Source organism: Capsella rubella, unplaced genomic scaffold (assembly GCF_000375325.1).
Source record: "Capsella rubella cultivar Monte Gargano unplaced genomic scaffold, Caprub1_0 scaffold_8, whole genome shotgun sequence".
NCBI lineage: Eukaryota > Viridiplantae > Streptophyta > Magnoliopsida > Brassicales > Brassicaceae > Capsella > Capsella rubella.
This window is the reverse complement of record NW_006238916.1, coordinates 993193-1015344: the sequence shown is the minus strand read 5'-3', so window position 1 is coordinate 1015344 and position 22152 is coordinate 993193. Positions and strand designations below refer to the sequence as shown.

Genomic DNA, 22152 nt, shown 5'->3' with positions numbered 1-22152 from the left:
GTTCAAGCATTTTTCGGATAACAGAAAAAAATTATTATTTTTTGGGCAAATATTATATAAGTCACATTTTTTTCACGAATGTTCCCGTTCTGAATACTGTGGTTACATTTTAGTCTTTTACAAAACATATTAAGTAATTTCTTTTATTAATTGAATTAAAAAAAAAAAACTTTTAGAAAGATTAAGAAATGCAGGTTCTACGGATCCTTCTGCATATTTTGACTTCAACTGGGAAAGCCGTCCCATCTCGATTCGAGCATGTATGTATGTACTCCGTAAGTGCTTTTTCTTTTGTACCCATTCAAAATCTGATTAAGCTTTTGCTTTGTGATGTCAATCATTTTGTAAGGGTAATAGAGATCGATTACTTACGTGATTAGAATTGGTGAATGAAAAAATCTTTTTTTTTTTTTTTTGCTGTAGCAACCAGTTTTGAACCATCTGATCTGTTGAAAAAAAAAAAAAAAAAAAATGATCGATGATTTACGGGAAATGAGTGATCGAACAAATTGTATTTTTGAATAATCTGTTTGTGTTTTTTTTTTCTGTGATCTTAAAATGTAACTCGAAATTAAATCTTGGCAATGGGAAATTATATAGATTGACTTTATAAATTACTGGAATGGTTTGTTTGCTTTGCTTCTGTATTGCTCTAACATCATTGGAGATTTTTCGTTGCTTTCTAAGATTTGCATGAACTGATAAGGACGGAGTCATGAGCCGCGACGAGTTGACGCAATCAGCTAGTGTTGGAACTACAATTGATTCGATCATCAACATTGTAAATAAACTACATTCAGCTATACAACTTCAAGATACTGATGAATCAGTAAAAGGAGAACATACTCAGGAGCATGTGTTACCTTCCTCTAAGAGCATTGATGTTGAAATCCGAAGGGAAGAAGAAACATTGGGGACGCAGCAAAAAAGTGGAGGAGCTAGTTTGGAAAGAAGTAAAAGTGCGCCTCCTCAGACTCCCACTGATCTTTTGAATCCGATTCGTAAGCTACAGATTGCTCTTCGTCGCTTAAAGCGTAAAGTAAGATATATGAAGAGACTTCAGTTAGATGTGGATAAACAACTGGATTTGCTTAATGGTGAGGTTAATAGAGTGGAACCCTCTGATAGGAGTTTAACCAGTAAAGACTTGACAGTTATCACCGCCAAGGTTTTTAACTTGATAAGGAAGGTCCCTATGTCGTCTGAGAGGCAGAAACAGAAGAAAGCAGCACCAGATGATCAGGACGGCGACACTATTAAAAAACGCATTGTTTGCTTGCCCGGCATCCATGCAAATGAAGAAGTTCTCAAAAGGCTCGCGTTTTTCAGAGATGTAAAACGAAAATTCGAGGGTCTTAAAGATGATGAACAGAGGATCTGCCTGCTGAGCTTCGCTGTGTTCCCGGAGAACAAAGAGGTGGATAGAAAAATGCTGATGTATTGGTGGATGGGGGAGGGAATTCTGACTGTTTCAGAAGCTGAAGGTAAAGTGAAAGAGATCCTTAATAATTTCAGGGAGGAGAACTTGATTGAACCAGTTGAAAACAAACGAAAACTGGAGCCAAGTAGCTATAAGATGAACCCTTTTGTGCATGCTTCACTGGTTCTCATCTCCAAGAAGATAGGGCTTTTTGATATGTATGATGAAAAGGAGAAGCCAAATATGCAGAAGTCGGACTTGAACAAGGTCTGCCTTGTGGAAGGGTCGTCATTCCAAGAGGAAGCAAAAAGTAGAACAAAACTGGATCCAGAAAACATCGAAACAGTGTTCAATGTTTCTGAAAGGTTCCCGGAATTCACACGCAAGTGGTTCACACGTATGAAGAAGCTCAAAGTCCTTTATCTGGGTAGGTGGGAGAGAATCGACCCCGAGGCTGAAATGGAGAGGGAGAGAACCGACCAAGAGATCGAAATGGATAGCCGCCGAGTTATGAAAGATTTGGGTTCCTTGACGAGGTTAAGGTTTTTGAGTTTTCAAGGTATCTCAACCATTAACAGCCTCAGCCGTTCTGCTTGCAAGCTCAACAAGCTTGTAATCTTGGACCTCAGGCACTGCTATAACATGGAGCAGCTTCCAGATGCCATACATAAGCTCAAGAATCTAGTCTACTTGGATTTGACTGGCTGTGAGGCCTTAGAGAGCATTCCTGTTGGATTGTCTAGGCTAGCCAATCTAGAGGTCCTCAAGGGATTTGTGCTTGGTGATGCTGATACAGCAAAAACCTGTAAACTGGCTGCTCTGAAGCGCTTAATGAATCTTAGAAAGCTTAGTGTTACCGTACACCGAGAAGGTTTTCCTTTGGATAAGTTGATAGATGATATAAAAGATTTCAAAGTACTGGAAAACCTGAAAGTGCGGTGGGGAAGCAAAGTTATCCTAAAAAAGAAGCACCCAAACAAAGATGAGAAAGACGAGCAGGAGGAGGATGAGCGAAGTTGGCGTGATATTAAGGAACTTCCAATACAGTTAAAGAAGCTGTCCCTGCAGCGGTTTCCTGATAGGGAACTCCCAAAGTGGCTTTGGCCTCAGAACCTTCGTTACCTGGAAAAGCTCCACCTTGGAAGTTCGAAACGTGTCAAAGGATTTGGTACCTTACCAGGAGAGCCAACAAAATGTCCTGTTGGGGTTTTGCGTCTCACGTCACTGATAAAGCTAAAAGTGGAATGGAGAGAGCTGAATAAACTCTTCCCAAATCTGAGGTTGTTGGAGAGCTATGAGTGTCCCAGAGTAACATTCTGCCCCTGTGATCGAAACGGAATCTGGAGACCTAAGAAGATCTCTGAGAAGAATGATGGCTCAACGACAATACTTTAAGATCTGACGTCCCAAACTCTTATATTGATTCAATGACTCTTGTTTCATATTTGAAGACTTACTTGATTGTGTTGTTTCCCATTTTTATATTTCTCCGTTTCAAACGTTTGCGAGAATGAGCTTTTAAAAAGTAAGTGATTTCAAGCGATTCAAAGAGGTGAGTAAGTGATTTCAAGCGATTCAAAGCGGTAGGAAACGATATCCTTTGATTGGTACTCACTGTTGATTGATTATAAATGCTTTTTGGTGATTGATAATTTTCCAGAGCTTTAAACTGATAAACAAATACTAATGTATTCAGTTTCTCTCGGACTACTACAATTCATCAATAATAGCTAATTAAAAATACGTAAAAACCTAAAATTTGTATATTTTAGCAAAATTAAATATTATTATATTAGTGTGTTAAAAAAATATATATTATATTATTTTTATATTATTTAATCACTCTAAAATTTCTTATCGTAACAAATTTTCAAAAACTATTTATGTATTGATCCATTAATATTTTTTTTATAAAAGTTAATATTATTATAGTTTATATTATACTACTACTATTTTGGAACTAAATATTAAAAAAAAAAATCCTTTTCAAATGCTAGTTTTGTGGAAAAAGTAAACGACAAAGGAGATTACAAACGAAAAATGATACTGTATATTCATTTTAGGTATGTTCATAGACATGGGATTTTAAATTTGAAGGTTTTTTTTGTTGGAACAAAGGAAATGAAAAAATAAAGACCAGAAGACTTCTAGTTCAAAGAAAGTCAACGACTGAACGTTATTAAATCTCAGTCTATCTGAATCCAAACCTTCATAACAATAATTGTAATCAAAAGAAGATGGTACAGGTGATTCCCGCACATATCAAGAATGTATGGGACGAATGGAACATCAGAGGAATTGTAATCCTCAGTCTCTCGCTTCAGACAATTCTCATCCTCCTAGCACCATTGAGGAAAAGAACATCCAACAGGTTCCTGGCTTTAGTCCTGTGGTTGTCTTATCTCTTAGCAGATTGGTCTGCAAACTTTGTGATTGGACTTATTGCTAAGAATCAAGGGAAAGAATTGAAGCCAGATGATCTTCCTCAAGATAAGAAGCTCATGGCTTTGTGGGCACCGTTCTTGCTCTTACATCTTGGTGGACCAGACACAATCACTGCATACTCTCTTGAGGACAATGCTCTTTGGCACAGACACTTCCTTGGCCTGGCTTTACAGGCTATTTCAGGTGCCTATGTGGTTATCCAATCTCTACCGAATTCTCTTTGGGTGATCATACTGCTTTTGTTCATTGCTGGGACATTAAAGTATCTGGAAAGGACAATTGCCTTGTATCTCGCGAGCTCAGACAAGTTCAGGGGTTCAATGCTTGAGGTTCCTGATTCGGATTCTACTGAGACCCGCCCTTCGGGAAAGGAAGACGACTCGATGGCTACTGAAAACTACACGCAGTATGGGAGACCATTAAGGCTAGAAAACCCCGGTAATCTGACTCACCTCGAGATCCTTCAGTTTGCTTTCTGGTTTTTCAATAACTTCAAGAGTCTTGTGGTCAATAACATTTTTAGCTCTGAGCAACGAGGTGAGAGCAGAGAATTCTTCAAGAATCTAACAAATGAAGAAGCTTTGAGGATTTTGGAGGTGGAGCTCGGTTTTATCTATGAAGGTTTATACACGAAAGTCTCGGTTCTTCATACTTGGGTTGGAGCTTTGACTCGAACCATAGCCTTGGGATCTCTTTTGTCAGCATTTGGAATATTTCATTACAGAACCAAGAAGAGCCATGAGTTTCATGGAGCTGATATTGTGATCACCTACATTTTGTTCTTAGTTGGAATAGCTCTGGATTTTGTATCTCTCCTCATGATCCTCCCCTCAGACTGGACATTTGCTGTCATTAGTAGGATAAATGAAGACGAAGTAGACAGTGGCTCATGGATAGACCCTGCACTCAAGTGGCTCCTCGGTTTGAAGAAGCTGCACTGGAAGAAGCAAATATGCTGCGGAGGAGTCGAACATGAGGTGCTTAACACACCATTTCTAATCCAAAGATGGGCAGGAAGCATCAAACTGTTTAATTTCATCGCATACTCTGTGAAAGCAGATATAAAGAGGATGCATGACGTCAAGGGTAGAAGACGTCGGCTTGTGTGGAAGACTATACTTTACCCTTTCACTTCCGTTTCCAACATCTCCAAGAAATTGTGCAAAAAGATCGCCATTTGGAATGATGATCTTCACCAGTATATGAAAGATGTCACCGGTCAGTGGTCGGGAGACAATCCAGTAGCTCATTACCTTATTATTATTGTTGAGTTCTGGTTCATGATACCTCACTGCTTCACGTTTATTGGCAGCTACATCACCAACTTCCTCGGCATCGATGATCTGCTAGATGAGATCAGTCTGATAAGATCTGTACACAGTGAACCCTTGACAAAAGAGCTGTGGGAATTCATATTTGACGAGCTTAAATCTAGACTCCAGCGTCCACGAAAGGAGAGAAGAAAAACAAAAGCCGGAAAGAAAGGATGGGATTCTGGAAACATTGAATTAGATATGGCTGATCCAGAACGGCTTATGCGTTATATAGCAGATGTTGATTTCGACCGGAGCCTTATGCTATGGCATATAGCAACTGAGCTGTGTTACCAAGAAGAAGTGCCCATAAGTAGCTGTGATAAAGACCGTGAGTTCAGCAAAATCCTTTCAGACTACATGATGTATCTCTTGATTATGCAGCCAAAGCTGATGTCAGAGGTTGCGGGGATAGGGAAGATCAGGTTTAGAGACACGTTAGCCGAAGCTGGAAAGTTCTATAAGAGATGGCATATTGAGAACTTGAGGGATGTGCGAAGAGCTAGCCATAAGATTCTTTCAGTAGAGATAGAGATTCATCCAAGGGATGTTAAAGGAAACAAAAGCAAATCTGTGTTGTTCGAGGCTAGGGCACTGGCGAAAGAACTCAACAAGATAAAGAAGCAAAGTGTTGATAGCGATGAAGAAAGCATGTGGAAGGTGGTAAGCAAAGTGTGGATGGAGTTGCTATTTCACGCAGCAAGCAATTGTGACGCTACAGCACGTATGGATCAGCTTAGCAAAGGAGGAGAGCTCCTCATTTTTGTTTGGCTAGCATTGGCTCACCTCGGCCTTGGAAGTCAGTTGAGTTCATCAGCAAACGGGTTGTCTGAGACAATCTGAATGTAAGGCAACATTGGTTTTGATTTGCACGTATCAATGTCCATTGTTGCTTTTGTTTTGCTTCTGACCTCTTATCGTGAGCAATTGCCTGCAAACAAATATGGCACATTGGAAGGAAACTTCACTTCTCTTCGTTATGTTATCGTTATTATCAAAATATGAACAATTAACTATACTAACAGTTTGAAAGAAAAAAACATTTGTACAGTATGATCATCAAAGACCTGCAAATTCAATAACAAACCTAATTGCACAGTATGATCATCAAAGAGCTGCAAATTCCACAAGTCACTGATCAAAATCACAGTACTAACATGAAAGAGCTTCAAATTCAACATTGTCAACTCATTTACCATCAGCCAAACACTCACTAGAGTGTAAATAAAACGGAATCACGAAGTACCAAAGCAACCAACCAGATTTACTGAGCCAATTCCAGATAAAATTGATAACTAACTGATTGGCTATTTGATTGGAGAGGAGGAGATTTTTCTCATACTTTTTTTGTGGATTCTTAATTTTTGGTCATACGATTTTCATGTTTATATACTATTTGATTGGCTAAATATACGAATATAAAACCACTACAGCCTGAGAGTTTCTCAGGTTTTCCCAAGTTGTCTAATCCTTTTTTGTTCTTGTTTGTGTGTTTTGCTTCCTCATTTCCACTGATGTATTGCTGGTATATGAGTTTTCGATTGTTGTTTTTTGTGAGTATTTGAATCAATGAGTTATGCTGTGATGCTTCTGGTTCTAAAGAAGAAACTAGATTCGGACCCGCGCTACAGCGCAGGGGAATGTTTTCGGTTCATTGTTTATCGTATGTGTTATTATTTTGTTAATTTTAGTATCAACAATTATTATTTCGAAATATTTATTTGATTACAATTATTTGGGAAAAATGTGTATTTAGAAATGAAATACAATATTTAAATAAAACAAATAAAATAACGTATATTAAAAATACAATAATTATAGTGTTTTTTAAAATAATAAAATTGATTAATTAGTTATTATTATTGCTTCCCAAATAATAGTAATGATAATTTGTGTAATATTTTTTATATTAAAAAATTAGATGACATGAGCTCCCTAAATTTAGTCTTTCACCCCCCCCCCCTAAATTAATATAAAATTATATGAGCTCCATAACTAATTTTGCATTAATTATGCTAATGTTAAAATAGTTTTCCATTTTTTATAAGTAATTCAAATTGATAAAGATATGGAATAATCTTGGAACCTCTTTCATAAATTTTATTGTGATTAAAATCTTTCATTTTACATATCAGGAAAGATAAAAATAAAAAAAATAATAAGGATCCAATATAATTATAAACATCACACTAATTCTTATTATTAAATTCGTTTTATAGTATATATATATATATTAAAATTTTATTTTATGATTTTAAGAAACATTTAACTAAACCCAACTGATTATCATTTGTAATACCATTATCTACGTAGTTTTATGTGCATTTTTTTATATTTGTTATACCAAATATTTTTAAAGTATGTTTTATATATATGTTTTTTCGTTTGTTATATCAAATACTTTGTCTTATAAAAATTTCAGAAGTAAAGATTAATATTGTAGAACTCTGGAATATTTACGGTATTATTTACATATTAGGATTTGTAAAGATTGAGAGGTTAGTCAATTATTTTGAAAAATCGTTTAATATAAGCATTTAATATTGTTTTCCGTAAATAGATTTGTTAGCAATAACAAAGTATCCTAAATTAGTGGGATAGTAAATATGGCATCGAAGAGGCAATCTCGAAACCTATTGATAGCCAACACTTTTATGGAATGTCAATTTATTAACGGGTCATATCTATCTATACTATTAAAAGGGGAGCATTTTTTGTGAGTGTAACCAAACAGATTAAATAGAAAAGATGATATAAAATGTAATACTAAATCTATAGCCAAACAAAATTAATGACAGATTTTCAAAAGAAAAAAATATGTTTTAAAATAAATAAAAAATCAAAACTAATAACTAACCAATTTTCATGGTAATCATAATAAATTTGTTACCATAAAATGTGGCCTATTAAATTCGAAATTGAATATTTGTAAACAATTTTTTAAAAATTGATATTTATAGTATTTAAATTGTATATATGTAAACAGTTTATATTAGGTAAATAAAAGTATGAAATAAATTAGGTCCAAGGAAAGATTAATATACTATAAATATCTAAAATCTATAGAAGTTTAGGTATTATTAACATTTACTCCTTTAAAAGTTTTTAAAATCTTATAAATATTTAAATTCCATGTAAAGTTTAAAATATTAGAAATATTTAAACTCAATTAAAAATTTATAAGTTTAAGCATTATTATATGGAGGAATTTCAAAAATACATATTAAAAATTTCAAATATCTTGAAGACTGCAAAATATATTACTAACCAATTTTCATGGTAATCATAATAAATTTGTTACCATAAAATGTGGCCTATTAAATTCGAAATTGAATATTTTTAAACAAATTTTTAAAAATTGATATTTATAGTATTTAAATTGTATATATGTAAACAGTTTATATTACGTAAATAAAAGTATGAAATAAATTAGGTGCAAGGAAAGATTAAAATATTATAAATATCTAAATTTTATAGAAGTTTAGTTATTATTAATATTTACTCCTTTAAAAGTTTTTAAAATATTATAAATATTTAAATTCCATTTAAAGTTTAAAATATTAGAAATATTTAAACTCAATTAAAAATTTATAAGTTTAAGCATTGTTATATGGAGGAATTTCAAAAATACATATTAAAAATTTCAAATATCTTGAAGACAGCAAAATATATTTTCAAAGGAAATAATTATGCTTTAAAATAAATAAATAAATCAAAACTAATACCTAACTACTATTCATGGAAATCGTAATAAATTTGTTACCATAAAATGTGCCCTGTTAAATTCGAATTTTTGTATTTGTAAACATATTTTAGATTTTTAATATATTTTTTCTAATTTAAACTAATAGATTTCAAAATATTATAATATTTTAATATTTGAAATGTTTAAAATAAATTGATATTTATAGTATTTTAAATTGTATATATGTAAACATATATACAGTTTAAATTAGGTAAATACACGTTCAAAAGATTAAATAATATAATTATTGAAATTCAGTATAAGTTTAAATAAAAAATAAAAAATAACATATTAATTAATGACATTTTAATTTTTAATAATTAATATTGGTTCATACAACCCGTCCTACAACATAATTCGTTTGTGTTATTTTAATTTTTATTTATTAAATTTAAATATATAAATTATAATATTTTAAACTTTTTAAAATTTTAAAATTGACTATTTACGGCAAAATTAAAAAAAAAATCACCTAAAAATCGAACTAATTGATATACAAATTTCAAAGTTTGGATGCTTATTAAGTGAAACTATTAAGTGAAACTTTCTGCTCACTCGGATTTAAATCCATTATGATCATATGTATAATATCATTTTGAATCATTCTCTAATATTTAAGCGGATTTGAGATGTGGTACACATACTTTTTATATTAGTTGAGTGATATATATCCGTTTAAAAAAATTTGAATCACAAAATATGTAGAACAACAAAATTAAATTTTATTCATTTATGTGTTATATGATGATTCAAAACAATTAAAAATCAAATCAAAAATATGATAGGGGAACCATAATTTTAAATCTTTTAAATATCGATGTATTTCCAATTTTATTATTTTCTAACAATTTTCCATTTATTTTTAAAGATAGTGTATTAAAGGCAGTGGCAATTTTTGTAAATAGTTTGAAAGTCTAGGATTTATTTGAAAAATTGCTTTAAAAATGTTAATATAGATAAATAGTATATCAAATAATTATATCTAAAAATATAACTATGCTAATGCGTAAGGGTGTGAAACATTGCGAACATTACCCTGGCAATATCTGAACGGGAAACGGTGAATGTGAAATGGGAACGGAAAAAATTATTTCCAAACTATTCCTGATAAGATATATGAGAGATAAATTTTGTATAACAATCTAAATAGTTTTTTTTTTATCTATAATCGAATCTAAGAATTTCATTTGAATATGCGCTAACTTTTGAACGGGTAAATATATACTTTAGATGATAATTTTAAAGTTTAAGAGAGTTAGAGAATATCCAAACGTAAGATATGAGTATTATGTCTAAATTGGAAGATTTATCAAAATGTATGGTACACACAGATTTTTGCAAATTCAAACGAGACGAATGTAAACATTGCTCATATGGCTTTCATGGGATAGAGTTTTCATGGGATAGAGTTTTTATTGGTAAAAACATCAATTACGTTGTCAAGGTGGAATTTCCACCTTGACAATTTAGGTAATTCGTTTTGGGAAGTCTGATATTTTTGGTATTTATCCGATTTCATATTTCAATAATTTACTAAAAATATAATTGATTACATTAGTTTACAATTGATCCGGATCCGGCCTCATGTCGAACCGGATCCATCCTCATGTCGATCTGGATCTGTCTTCGTATCGATCCAAATATTATGATGAAACTATTATTATTACAAACGTTAAGAAAATGTGATGAAACCAAATCATTATAAATATGAGTTATAAAGGTTATTTTAAATATTTAATACACAAATATATCCCCGCACGTATGTGCGGGTCCAAATCTAGTTATATCTTAAATGTGATTCGTTTGCTAAGTATCCATTTAATCTAATCGGGTAATATTTTTAAAATTTTCTGAAATAACCCGACCCATGAATTTTTTGTACTTCTCTTTTACTAATATAGAGATGTATTATTAACTGAGAAGATCTACCATGTTTCTCTATCAATGTTACATTTGCAGAAACTAAGCTCAAAAAACATAAAGTGACACTAAAGACAACAACAAAACAGTTTACAAGGAAAACAAAAGCAAACAAAAGAAAAAAGAAAAAAAACACAATGGAAATGAGCTCTTTCAGGTTTACACCTTTTCAAGCATGCTTAGGTAGAATAGATCCATTCTCACCTGATGTAGTGTTGTTAACTGATTCGGTAGTTCCACTTGTAGACCCGTTCGGGTCAGCTTTCTCATCGTCAAGAAACACAGGAAGAAGCGTAGCCAACAGTCTAGCAGCTAAAGGAAGACCACGAGACTTGTTCATCAGCTCATCTAAGCATTTCTTGTCGTTCCTTGGCGGCGTTTCCTCATTCTGTTCAAGTGCTTCTTTATATATGTTCCAGACACTCCCAGTATCAGTCAGAGGCCAAAGACGATGTATCTCATGTTCCTCTTTAACTAACTTCTTTGCTAGAGTGTATTTCTCATCCCTGGTCGTGTATATGACTCTTCCACCAGATCCGTTAGGGAATCCATCTGACAGATACTTTCCCCATTTACTCTCTTTCTTGAGTTTCTCCGCATCATGCTGAAGAATCTCGTTCCAGTTGTCCTCTTCGCGCACATCATCAAAGACAATCAGATACTTCTTCCACCTCAGATTCAAGTGAAGTGCATAGAGCAGAGCAGAGAGCTCGTCCTCTTTCGCCGTCTCTTCATCAAATTCTCCAGCTTCCTTCCTGTTTGCATCTTCTTCTACTACTTCTCTATGGATGGATTCAAACACCGAATCTTCAACTCCGAGACCCTTCAAGATCTTGGTCAACACACATATCTTCCCATCAAGTCCCTCCTTAGATTCATTGCTATGCATGGAAACCCAAATCCTTGGGGCATAAACACTCCTCACATCTGTATCATTGAAGATCATCTTGCATAATGTTGTCTTTCCAACACCATATTCTCCAACAATCACAAGACTCTTGAACTCCTTGTAAACTTTTTGATCCAACAAGAAGTTTTTCAGTGACGTGATCTCATTGTCAAAACCATGAATTACCTGGCCCGGATATTTAGAGTCGGTTTCCACACGATCCTCTTCGTCATCCTTCTCCCTATTCTTCAGAGCTCCTGCACAAAGATGATTTGTTTTGGGACTATTGCTGCTTTCTTCGTTGCTAAGATTGACCCATTTTTCATATTGGTCATGGAAGTTTTTTGTGAAGGTTCCTTTGGCTTCTCTTTGCCTCGAAATTTCTGGAGCCATAATCCAAGCAATGCTAAAGCAAAAGGAGAGAAATCTACAAGAAAGAAGAAACAACTAAAAAAATAGGATGAGGAAAGAAAAGAGAGAAAGACAACTTTTTGTTTTTGTTTTTTTTTTTTTTCTTTCTGTGTTTTGACTTTTGAGACATAATCAAAAATCACAATTAACTAAAATTAATCTTATTTGGTATATTTTAAGACCAAGACTAAGCACTAACTAACTAGCACTTCTTAATGATTTGTAGCCTTTTTAAACATCTCCAGTAAACTAGTTCTTAATAAGTTTCTTTATTTGTTTAAAATTATTGGAAGGTGTATGATTCTTATTTAAGAAACTCTCAACTGTTGTATAATACACTGTGTATTCAGTTAATCATTAATCTTTTTTTATGAGAGCAACTCTGTTTTTAAGTTCATTTGATAAATAACTTATATAATCGAACTTAATTTGTATCGCGTATTATATGAGGGAGCTTCAGTAAACATAAATTAGGCATTTTTAGAGTTAAATTTTTATATATATATATAAATATATATTTTTTCTATTGTAAAAAAGTTGAAAAATTTAATAGAAATTGACATTACAATTTTATAAGATACTTATAAGTCATATAAAACCAATTTTAAAATATAATAAACCATTTTATTTTCAAAATTTCTCAATCTTCTTACGTATAAATCACTATGAAACACTAAAATTACAAAAATATCTCATGTCTAATTTGTTAGTTTTTTTGTTATTTTAATATAGTTTTGTACTTTAAATTAGCCAAGTAAAGTTATATATGTATAAGTTTTGTTTGTTTTATATAATCAAAAACTATATTTGATTTAATAAAGACTATATTTTAATATTTTTATGCATATGATGTTTATTGGAATTTATTTAATAAAGACTATATTTTAATATTTTCATGTATATGATGTTTATTGGAATTTTTGGAAATAAATAATTTGTGGTATTTTTGTGGTATTTAAGAGAATTTAAAAGACTACTTATTATTATTATTATTATTTTTTTTGTAGGAACTTATTATTATTATTTTGTTAAAGGGTTTGCTTCAAAGACTATTTATCAAATTACCCGGGTATTTTTGTTTTTCGCAATTGCCAAAAGAAATATAATCGAAAAACCTACCCCAAAAAAATGTAACTCTGAAACTAAAACTGAAATTGAAATTGAAAGTGAATGGAAGGGAGAAGGATTGATCCATCCATGGAAGAATTAGAGTCGGAAATATAAGAAAAGCTTTTCTAACTAAGTATCAGTGAGCTTCGTTTGCGCGATTCAATGTGCGTTTGGGGTTTTGATTTCACTGGATTTGATTGTGTGTTGTATCGTCACTCATCAGTCGTATCGAAGAAGATCAATTAGAGTGATTTGTGCGTTGTTGGTTTCAATGGCGGCCAAAAGCTTCTCTTCTTGCGGCTTATACTCCCACAGATTCCTTCAGTTTTGGTCAGAATCTCCATTCGTTAAGGTATACATCGAGATACTTCACTCTTCTTTCGCAGGCTTATACATGTCACAACCCTTGTTGGAATATGAAAACTATTTGGGATAATAGAATCACAAAAGCATAACAATGTATGTCATCATCTCTATGCAGGACAGAGTTGGTCATTGTTTTTTTGAGGAAAAAAGTAGAAAGAAGTACAAATGCAGAATGAATTTTGTTGTTCTTGTTCACTCTCACTTGCCTATTATGAGCTTGGCTCTGGCATCTCCTTTGTTGATCTGGAACTGATCTGTTAGTCCAAAGTGAATCATTAGAAGCCACACGAAGTTTATGAGCTCACCGCCTCTGCTTAGTTGCTCCACGTGAGCCGTAGGGTCACAGTGACGAGCTGCAAAACAGAGAAGTTCCACCCATACTTTACTCAGTATCTCCCATTTGTCTATTTTGTGCGTCTTCTCCATCTCTGTAAGGTCTTTGGCTAGCCTGCTTGCCTCAAACAAGACAGACTTGCTTCGATATCCTTTCACGCCCATAGGTTCAATTTCACTATTGACGTCCAGTATATTTTCGGTGGCTATCTTTACGCTTCTCTCGTCCTCGATATGCCTCCTCTGGAAAAACTTGTCAGCGTCAGCCAATGTGTCTCTGAATCTTATTTTTCCAATTCCAGCTACTTTGGACATCAGACTGGGTTGCAAGATCAGGAGATACATCACATAGTCGGAAATGATCTTGCTGTGCTCGCGGTAACTGTAATGATATTTTTCATCATAACCCTCTGGGGTATTTTCTTCTTGTTGGTAACAGAGCTCGGTTGCGATGTGCCACATCAAAAGACTCTGATCATAATCAACGCTTGTGACATAACGAATCAGTTTTTCACGTTCTGCATCCTCTGGCAGGTTCTCTCTTAAAGTCCATTCTCCCCGAGCCAAAGATATCCCTTTGGCATTCTCAGGACTGTCTCCATATTTTGATTTGTATTTCAGCTCAGTAAACATGAACTCCCACAATTGTTTCGTCATCGGCTCTCCGTGTACAAACAAAGCCTTGTTGACTGTATCAAGCGTTTCCGAGATGTCGAAAAACTCACTAAGGTCATCCCACACATATTTGATGAAATAGGGGATGCGGGAGAGGAACTCAAAATAGAGAGGGTAAATCGTACGACGAGCCAAAGGATAAATTCTTGATAATTCATTGACTTTGTGGCTGATCCATCTGTGCACTTCATTGATCAACTTGACAATCCATCCAAAAACGTTCTGGATGATTAAGTTAAGAATTTTGAATGGGAAAGATATGATCTTCCATGAGTAGCGGCGGAAACTACCTCTTGCATCGTGAATCCTCTTTACCTCTGATTTTGTGGCGTAAGCTAGAAAGTTGAATACGTTAATGCTTCCGCACCACCTTCGGAGGAAGAATGGCGTCGTGAGCACGTCATGCCTATGTACTGTTGAACACTTATCATCACCTTCGGTCCACTTATGCCAACCTTTATGGTGGCATTCTTGCGTCTTCCAACGCAGCTGTCTGAAACTAAGTAGCCAACAGAAAAATCTCTCTTTCGATGTTAGAGGCTCATCTGGATCATCCTTCAGGCTACTAAGTGTAACACACGTCCAGTCGGAAAACAAAAACAAGACTAGGGATATAAAATCCAAAGCTATGCCAACTGCAAACAGTGTGTAGGTAACCACGACATCAGCTCCATGAAATTGTATGTCTTTCTTAGGTTTCTTATGAAAGTTGATGAATGCAGCCACAAGGGTACCAGAAGCAACAATGCGTGAGGCAAGTCCACCTAAGCTATGAAGAACCGCCATCTTGGTGAATAGAGCATCATAGAGGAAACCAAGCTCTATCTCAATGATCCTCAAAGCTTCTTCCGGACTATTCAAATTCTCAAAGATCTCTAGACTCCCGTCACGCTCCCTGAAGCTGAAGATAAGGTTGACAACAAGGCCTTTGAATGTGTTGAAGAACTTGTAACCATACTGAGCTATCTCAAGATGGGTCAACTCTTTTCTGTTCGTCAAGGCTAATGATGGATGCCCTAACTTCGGAGGGCTATGTTCTTTGTCAGGCTCATCAATCAGAATGATCTTAATGGGTAGTCTTGCATCTTTCTTGGCCTTGTACTCCTCCATGAGTTTCGCATAGTTTGGTCCCGGATCTAGTGCTTGAATCATAGAGTCCCTAAATTTGTCAAAACTGGCACTGTACAAAGCCGCTGTCCTCTCTACATACTTAATAGTCCCAGAAATGAACACTAAGAGTATAATCACCCAAAGGCTGTTGGGCAGAGACAGGAGAACCACATAGACACCAGCAATTGCCTGAAAGACAAGTCCAAATACATGTCTGAACCAGAGAGCGTTATCTTCAAGCGCAAAAGCTGTGATTGTGTCTGGTCCACCAAGATGCAAGAGCAAGAATGGTGCCCATAAAGCCATGAGCTTTTTATCCTGTGGAGGGTCATCAGGTTTCAGATCTTTACCTTGATTCTTGGAGATGAGACCAACAGCGAAATTGGCAGACCAGTCTGCTAAGAGATAAGAGGTCCAAACGAGCATGATCAAGAGCCTTCTTGGTGTGCGTTTCCTTAGAGGGGAGAAGCAAATGAGAATAGCTTGAAGGCCAAGACTTAGAATGACTGCTCCTCTTATGTTCCACCTATCCCACACATCTTTGATGTGTTTTGGTATTACTTCCACCATTTTTGCTCTCTTGATAAAGGAAAGAAAGAAAAGATTACTCTTTGCCTCTTCTTGGTTCTTTTTTTGTTCTCTTCCTCTCTCTCTCTCTTTAGGTTATTGAGATGTTTCTTTCCACAGATTTACTTGAGAAGTTGTGGAATGTTTTCAGGAAGCCATTGATGCTGTTCTTTCTCTTTTCTTTTTTTTTACGAGAAGCTCACTCGGGAGAGACGACTTGAACGAAACCTTCTTTTCTTTTTCTTTTCTATTTTTATTCTTTTTGTAACAATTTTGCATTTTCGTCATTTATTGTTGCAAATTGTTTATTAAAAAAATTACTGTAGCACACCGTAAAAAAAAAAAAAAACTTTTTTTTCTATTCAAATTAAATAAAAATACCAGCTAGCTAAAACCTGAGCTTGCTGAATAAATCAATCAGTTATCAATGCCTCCATTTGTTTTAGAATTATTGTTCCTACTTTTTTTTTCAACTATCCCACACATCTTTGATGTCTTTTGGTATCACTTTCACCATTTGTGCTTTCTTAGGTAAAAATAAAAAAGATTTTTTCTTCTTAAAATTGGTTCCTTTTTTCTCTCTCCCTCTCTCTTGGTTATCGAGACTTCTTTGAGAAATTTAGAGTTTGTGGAAGAGAAAATTGTGAGGAATAATATGTACACCAAATGTTTTTTAGAGGCCCTTTTCCCAAACTTCTTTCAAAACATGCTATAGTAATTTTATTTTAATCAAATATTTACATTTTTAACAAAATAATAATAATAATAATGATGCATATGTTCTCATTACATTGTGGTATTTTGACAAAATTCCCAAAAATAAAGAAATAAGGGAGACGTGATTTACTTAGACCATTATTAGTAGAGAACCTCACATGAAGTACTTAAAATTAAATGGAAAAAAAATAAGGGGAATTATTATTTTTTTCTATTCTATTTTACCAAACTTCTAATAAGAGAATGCAACGCCTGAGCTTCTAATAAAAGAATGTCACCTCGCGTTTCTCTAAGGTTGCATATGTTGCCACAAGAAGCAACGCTTTTATTTTTACTGGGCCCTTTTTCTTATTTTTCCTTTAATTGTTGGCCACTTTTCTTTAAGGAATCCCTTTAGTACCTCCCAGTAAACTTGCTCTTAGAGCACTTCCCATTGGAGATACTTAGACCATGTTTATTGGCGTACTTTGTCTTGGTCCCAACCAATTTTATACACAAAATTAAATCAAAAACAAAATAAAAAATGAAGGACGTACGCACAAACGCGACGGTCATGCGTCCTGTTTTTCTATGTTCACGGGCCCCACTGACACGTGGTGGCCCGCGATTGGTCTTCTTTTTTTTTGATTAAATTTTTTTCTTGGACCCAACTATGCCATTGGCCTTATATGACTTTCATATTATTGAAAAAATAAAAATAATTAAAATAGAAGAAAGAGAGTAAAGAGGAGTGCTTTAAAGAGAGATTTTGGAACCTCTATAAACACTTCATAATTCACAGGTCACCAATTGATTGGTTATATTTTGTTTTCTTAATTGCATTTTAATTTAAGTTTATTAAAATAATTATAATTTTATGATTTAAGCATCCCTTATTAGAGGTATTCATGGTTGAAGATGGTTTTAGTAAATCATCGATTCTTTTTTTTTTTTCCGGATGCCAAGAGACGAGTAAGCTATTGGTTCTTTATATACTTTTGTTTCATTTTAATTAACCCTTTTTGTAACGTTTTGTAGGTGTCTACACAAAATTTAGGTGAAAATAACTAGTTGACTTTTAAAAATAAACAAATTTCTTAAAATGTGCTCTTGTAACCAAAATATCTAATAAATTGGGACAAATGAAGTATCCTCTCTCTAATACATACAGTATTTAACCATAGTTATAAGTTATATTATTTAAAGACAGTCTCGGGTTAGTCTTTCTTAAATCGAGTCATTATATAATGACCCAACTGACCATTGACCAAAAATATAATAATGAACATTAAAAAGTACTTCTGTTGCATAATTATTAAATTTATAATAATAAATTATTAAATTTCATAGATGGTTTATAAACTTTCGTTTATTAATTTAAGAAATAGTTTTATTTATTTGACAAAAGTAAAAATGTCCAAATCACTCTATTTTAAAGGAGAATTACAAAAATACTTCTTTCCAAATACCATTTTCCAAAAATATTTCCTTTTTCATAACATCAAAAACCAACTAAATTTTGAAATTTTATCCAAAAATATGGGTAAACTTATATAAATATACACAACTTACATTTATATGTGTGTAAAATTATACATATATTTTATAAATACCGTATAAATAACTTAAAAACTTTTAAAAACATTTTATACCCCTTTTAAGACCTTATAATATATGTTTTATTCGAGTCTCTATGTTATAGTTATTATTTAGAAGTACCTTATAAAAACATATAAGACTTTATAATTTTTCAAATTTAAAAGAGGTATTTTTGAAAATGCATAGATAAAAGTGTATATTTGAAACATCTTATAATTTTGAAATATTATATTTGATAATAACAGAAAATATTCTAAAAATGTAAATTTGGATTCTAATTTTTTTTTTAATCAACAACAATATCTAGGTCTAAAATTGAAATTTCGTCGCAGAACAGAGACTTGATTGCAGTGATAGAAAGCAGTTAAAAATTTAAGAAATTCTCTTAGAAAAACAAAAGAGACAAAACACAGAAAAAATGTAGAAGTCAAAAGAAAAAAGTAAAAAAAAAAAAAAAAACAGCTGCTACTTTTGTTGCTTATTAGATGACGATCACTTGCCTATAATCAGTTTGGCTCTAGCATCTCTTTGGTTAATCTGGAAATGATCTCCTAGTCCCAAATGAGTCATCAATAGCCAAACAAAGCTGATGAGTTCTCCTCCTTTGCTTAGTTGAGCTGCATGTTCTATAGCGCCACAGTTGGTCGCTGCATATGAAAGCAACTCAACCCACACTTTGCTCACTATTGTCCACATCTCTGCGTCGTCCTCCTCCTTCTTGCTGAAACCCTTAAGCTCTTTGGCAAGCTTGGCTGCATCAAACAGGACGGACTTGCTTCTATCACCTTTCACGTCAATGATCTCAGCTTTTGCTGGGGCCGCCACTGATAAAATGGCCAAGCTGGCTCTCTTTGCATTGGTGACCTTCTTTATGGACCTGCCCAAGATATGCCTCCTATCAAAGAACCTCTTAGCCTCCTCGCACGTGTCTCTAAATCTTATCTTTCCATTACCCACAACAGCTGACATTAGAGTGGGTTGCATAATGAGGAGATAAATCATGTAGTCTGAAAGGATTTTACTGAACTCACGGGTGCTATGATTTGCATTAGTGCCTTTTTCTGTTTCGTATGTTTGGTATAAGAGCTCAGTGGCAATATGCCACACCAGAAGGCTCTGACCATAATCCATTTCTATCACATAGTGTAGAAGTTTCTCACGCTTTTTTTCTGTTTCTTCGTCTTCACATTTTATGTCGCCTAGAGTCCAGTCACCTCGAACTGAAGATATCCTTATGGCGCTTTCAGGGTCATCAGCGAATGTGGATTTGCTTTTAACCTCTGTGAATATGTGTTCCCACAGATCCAGGGTGAGACGATCACTGGATGTGTAGATCACCTCATCTAGCTTACCTTGAATCTGAGCTTGAATGTCAAAGAAATCCATAAATCTCTTTATCAGATGTACAAACACACAAGGAATGTAAAATGTGCAGTAGAAGCACATCCCAATGTACCCCTCATTTAGACGTTTGTTACGTCTGTAACAAAGACTTATGTGTCTCTCAATCCGCTTGGGTATTTGGTAACATCTCTCTTTTATGGTTGCTATGCCACTTCCTATATATTTGATGGCAGGTCCAATGAAAAGGACTTCGTTAATTATCCTGTCTAAGGCGAGGTGTATTGCGCCCTTGGTATGGTGGATTCGCTTCGGTTTTAAACATAAGCAATATTCTATCAGGTTGTGTGCATGTACATACTCGGACCACCTGCGGTATATGAAACTCGTGTCCAGCACTTCATGAAATGGTTCATCATCAGTACTCTTATCGGGCACTTCATGAGACGCTGTTTTCTTAGTACTCTTGAAGCATTGGTAGTATTTCTCCGTCTTCAACTCCCTGACCCCAAGAACCCATTCAAGAATCCAATTAAGAATGTCGTCGAACTTGGTGTCTTTATCGTCCGCCTCGTCTTTCATCTTCCTGAGTCTAACAAACATCCAGTCAGATGCACAGAACATGATTAGAGCGATGCAATCCAGAGCTATTCCTCCTAACAGCAATGCGTAAGTAAGGCCAACATCAAATCCACCATAGTCGTTCTTGTTCTTGTATTGAAAGATGCGGAGAGCTGCTATAAGGCACCCCAGGGCAATGAACCTGAAGCTAAATCCTATCCAATTATGCAAGATCTCGGCTTTCGTGTACAGAGCTTCATATAAAAAGTTGAGTTCAACCTCCAAGATTCTTAGAGCTTCATCTGCTCTCAACGAGCTAAAGAATCTCTTGCTTTCAGCTAGTTCTTGAAATGTATAGATGAGATCAACCACAAGACCTTTGAAAATATTGAAGTTCTTATAAGCATACTGGAGAATATTGAGTGGAGTGAGGATCTCAGGCCTAACGTCAACGTCAGCTTTTGGATCTTTCTCAGCCTCTTCAATCATGATAATCTGTGCAGGCACCTTCATATCTTTCTTGGCTGCATATTCCTCCATGAGCTTCGCGTAGTTTGGTCCAGGATCAGGCCGCTTAATCATGGAATCCTTGAACTTGTCAAGACTGGCCAGGTACAAAGCTAATGTCCTCTCAACATACTTGATCACTCCGGCCGAAAACACCAGCAAAATGGGTTTCCAAAGAGCATTGGGTAGGGATTGCAAAAGCACGTAAATTGTTGCAACTGCTTGAAAGAAGAGACCCAACAAATGCCTGAGCCATAACTCGTTATCTTCAAGGGCAAGGGCAGTGATTGTATCTGGACCACCGAGATGCAACAGCAAGAAAGGAACCCAGAAAGCTAACAATTCGGCGCTCTTTTTGGGTTCCCCCGGTTCTGGATCGTCTCCTTGACTATCTGAGATTTGCCCGGCGGCGAAATTGGCTGCCCAATCAGCAAGAAGGTAAGCTGACCAAATGAGAGAGAGAAACAACGTTTTTGATGAGCGTTTTCTTTGGGGTGCAAAGAAAATGAGAAATGTTTGAAGACTGAGACTGAATATTAAGGTACTTCTGATACTCCATACGTCCCATATGTCCTTGATAGGCTTCGGGATTGCGTTCACCATCTTCAAACTGATTTGCTGGAACAGACAAGAACTGATGAGATACAACTAAAGAGGCTTGGATTATTTGTTTTTTGCTTGTTGGCTTTCGTGTTTACTTTTTTTTTCTGTGTGTGACAGCCATTGAAGCCTTCTTGCAGTACTTGTGGTTTAGTCAACATTTTCGTTTCTTTTTTTTTTTGGTGGAAACATTTTCGTTTCTTATTAGAGCTCTCAAGTCTTTTCTTTTTAGTTTTTCGTTTTTGGTTTTACCTTTTTCAGTTTATTTATTTACTAATACAGTATACCTCATAAAAAATATTAAAAAGCTGTTGTTTACTCTAGCCGTCCGAGATTCCGGAGGAAGCGTAATCCTTGTTGACAATAAGTGAGACGAAAGGAATAGGTAGCCGTAGATCTGATGAAATGCAGTAAATAAGATGTATTATTTGTGCCCAGCCATAGAAATATGCAACAAATTTTCCAGAGAATACAAATATTTTAATTAAAAAAAACAATGAAATTATTTCGAATAAAGTTGCAAATCCAACCCAATATGTACGAG

The 22152-nt window shown here is 34.5% G+C and overlaps 5 protein-coding genes across 7 annotated transcripts; 2 read left to right on the top strand and 3 right to left on the bottom strand.

The window, feature by feature from the left end:
- The first annotated feature begins 179 nt into the window (after window positions 1–179).
- Window positions 180–2963, top strand: LOC17876597 (disease resistance RPP13-like protein 4). 2 transcript variants are annotated; one of them, XM_006280042.2, is made up of 2 exons: window positions 180–275; window positions 688–2963. In XM_006280042.2, the coding sequence occupies exon 2, from the start codon at window positions 716–718 to the stop codon at window positions 2813–2815; it is 2100 nt and encodes a 699-aa protein (XP_006280104.1). In that variant the 5' UTR covers window positions 180–275; window positions 688–715; the 3' UTR covers window positions 2816–2963. The 2 variants fall into 2 exon arrangements, with proteins under 2 accessions (XP_006280104.1, XP_023639696.1); XM_023783928.1 differs by having other exon boundaries at window positions 196–264.
- A 694-nt stretch (window positions 2964–3657) lies between these two features.
- LOC17876500 lies at window positions 3658–6197 on the top strand. Its single transcript, XM_006282286.2, has one exon. It carries the CDS (start codon window positions 3658–3660, stop codon window positions 6019–6021), a length of 2364 nt encoding a protein of 787 aa, XP_006282348.1. The 3' UTR covers window positions 6022–6197.
- Window positions 6198–10844: 4647 nt separating this feature from the next.
- Window positions 10845–12125, bottom strand: LOC17876893 (probable disease resistance protein At5g45440). The gene has a single exon (XM_006280595.2). It carries the CDS (start codon window positions 12123–12125, stop codon window positions 11013–11015), a length of 1113 nt encoding a protein of 370 aa, XP_006280657.1. The 3' UTR covers window positions 10845–11012.
- A 1611-nt stretch (window positions 12126–13736) lies between these two features.
- Window positions 13737–16503, bottom strand: LOC17875926. Its single transcript, XM_006280487.2, has one exon. The coding sequence runs from the start codon at window positions 16305–16307 to the stop codon at window positions 13818–13820; it is 2490 nt and encodes an 829-aa protein (XP_006280549.2). The 5' UTR covers window positions 16308–16503; the 3' UTR covers window positions 13737–13817.
- Window positions 16504–19091: 2588 nt separating this feature from the next.
- On the bottom strand, window positions 19092–21611 carry LOC111831574. Of its 2 annotated transcripts, XM_023786262.1 has the most exons (2): window positions 20457–21611; window positions 19092–20396 (listed from the first exon to the last, which is right to left on the bottom strand). In XM_023786262.1, the coding sequence occupies exons 1-2, from the start codon at window positions 21609–21611 to the stop codon at window positions 19092–19094; spliced, it is 2460 nt and encodes an 819-aa protein (XP_023642030.1). The 2 variants fall into 2 exon arrangements, with proteins under 2 accessions (XP_023642030.1, XP_023642028.1); XM_023786260.1 differs by having other exon boundaries at window positions 19092–21611.
- Between the last annotated feature and the right edge of the window lie 541 nt (window positions 21612–22152).

Coding starts and splice junctions, on each gene's coding strand:
- LOC17876500 (XM_006282286.2), top strand. CDS start 3,658: ATGGTACAGGTGATTCCCGCACATATCAAGAATGTATGGGACGAATGG.
- LOC17876597 (XM_006280042.2), top strand. CDS start 716: ATGAGCCGCGACGAGTTGACGCAATCAGCTAGTGTTGGAACTACAATT.
- LOC111831574 (XM_023786260.1), bottom strand. CDS start 21,611: ATGGTGAACGCAATCCCGAAGCCTATCAAGGACATATGGGACGTATGG.
- LOC17876893 (XM_006280595.2), bottom strand. CDS start 12,125: ATGGCTCCAGAAATTTCGAGGCAAAGAGAAGCCAAAGGAACCTTCACA.
- LOC17875926 (XM_006280487.2), bottom strand. CDS start 16,307: ATGGTGGAAGTAATACCAAAACACATCAAAGATGTGTGGGATAGGTGG.